At 38.0% G+C, this 1,848-nt stretch overlaps 1 protein-coding gene across 1 annotated transcript in view; it reads right to left on the bottom strand.

Annotated features, from left to right (window-relative positions):
• The window catches only part of vps13c (vacuolar protein sorting 13 homolog C), a 48,827-nt gene extending 47,174 nt beyond the window's left edge, over positions 1–1,653 (bottom strand). The window contains exon 1 of the mRNA XM_029427706.1: positions 1,574–1,653. Within this exon, the coding sequence (XP_029283566.1) occupies positions 1,574–1,653 (80 nt within the window). The remainder of the gene's footprint in view (positions 1–1,573) is intronic.
• Between the last annotated feature and the right edge of the window lie 195 nt (positions 1,654–1,848).

Raw genomic sequence — 1,848 nt, 5'->3', positions numbered from 1 at the left:
TGCATCTCCTGCATGTAGTTAGTGTAGCATGTATAACATGAGCTGTGAGTGACATGTGAACAAAGCCCTCTGCACAAAGCTTCAGAATATAGAGAGGAATGAAAGTGGAAAGTTTGGTGTATGTAAGTGCTACTGAAGTGAAGATTTCTGGTGAAGAGTGTTAGAGAAAAGCTCCTTTTAAAGATATGTATTGTAACATTCATACATGTTGTACACACTACAGGTGAACAGGGTCATACATGTTGTACACACTACAGGTGAACAGAGTCATACATGTTGTACACACTACAGGTGAACAGGGTCAAACATGTAACTAACAGATATCAGCATGAAACTTCCTCACTTCATTACTCACATCAACACAAGTTTATATTACAAGTGTTCATGTTTAAATATGTAAATGAGGCATTATGTAATGTAACTGTTGGAGAGTTTGAATCTACACACACAAAGTTAGTAACATAAACTTTGAATTTGGACTTTAGAGGTTTTTTTTTACTCTACTATGAAAGAAGACATGTTATGGAAGAGTCTCACATTAACACGTCAAACTCTTAGGATTTAAGACTAACTCTACACTATTTTCAACGAATATTCAATTATGACGACAAAAACCACAAACTTGATAAAAAGCATGAAGTTTGTGGTTTGCATATTTCACTGAGTGGAAACACATTCATTTATGGATTGATTATATTTATGGATTATCAGATTAAGAAACCAGAATACCCAAAGGATAACATGTTAAAGTGGAAACACTTATTTCCAACATGGTACCAAGATGTTAGAAGACAAAGAAAAAAACAACAAAGTGTCACAACCAAATCTAAAAGCCCGTCACCATATCTTAATAACACAAAATGACATTACAGTTCTGTCATGACTCTGGATTTGTGTTCTTGTTATATTTTGTAGAGTTCACCTCCCTTGTGTCATGTAATTTACTTCCTGTCTTTGTGTGGTTTCCCGCCATCGTCAGCGTCTGCCCCGCCCCTGATTGTTTCCACCTGTTCCTACTCACCTCTTGTATAAATTGTCCTGTCTCCCCTTGTCTTGTGCCAGGTCGTCTTGTCATATCTTTGTCATAGCATGTGTAAGTTCCAGTGAGTGCTTTGAGTTAAGATTTTGTTTTATTGAAGTAAAGTATTGTTTATTGTCTGAAGTCGTGCAATTGAGTCTTCCTTTCCTGTGTCCGAGTCGTAACAAGTTCATTTAGCTGACGCTTTTGTCCAAAGCGACAATAAGTGCAAACGATCATGAGGATACAACTCCAAATAAGCAAGAATCCTGCAGGTACATCAGCTTCAAATAGGTGAAATGATTTAAGGGCAGAACAATAACTTAAAATAAGCCAAATAAAAGCGCAACATGCAGAAACAATAGAAAGAAAACTCAACCATTAGCTAAATATATCTCACAAGAAAAACCAGACCGCTAAAATAACAATGTTTTATGTTTCAGTATAAATCTGTGACTTAGTTCCGCAGAGAAGCCCTGACCTGACTTCCTCACATATTTAAAGACTCAGCAGCAGTGTAAAAGACTTCTACATTATTCACTCGAAGCACTTTACAGAAGAGTTTCCCCTCCTTCCTTGATGGGGCCCTGCCAGGTACTTGGTGTAGTGAACGCGACCGACTTGTAACGCCCCATGGCTCCACGTGTGGAAACCAGCTGCAATGTTTTATCTGTCAACCAGATAGAGCTGTGATTATAGAAGCTTCCCCACACAGAGAATACTTTAATGATTATTATCATATCATGAATATGTGATCTGAGTATAACTTCTATTTCAGGGGTGGCCAACCCGCGGCTCTTTGCCCCATTTTCATGTGGCTCTTGCTCTCT

Source organism: Cottoperca gobio, unplaced genomic scaffold (genome assembly GCF_900634415.1).
Source record: "Cottoperca gobio unplaced genomic scaffold, fCotGob3.1 fCotGob3_360arrow_ctg1, whole genome shotgun sequence".
Taxonomy (NCBI): Eukaryota; Metazoa; Chordata; class Actinopteri; order Perciformes; family Bovichtidae; genus Cottoperca; species Cottoperca gobio.
Note: the sequence above shows the minus strand (reverse complement) of the source record. Positions and strands in the feature narration are given on the sequence as shown.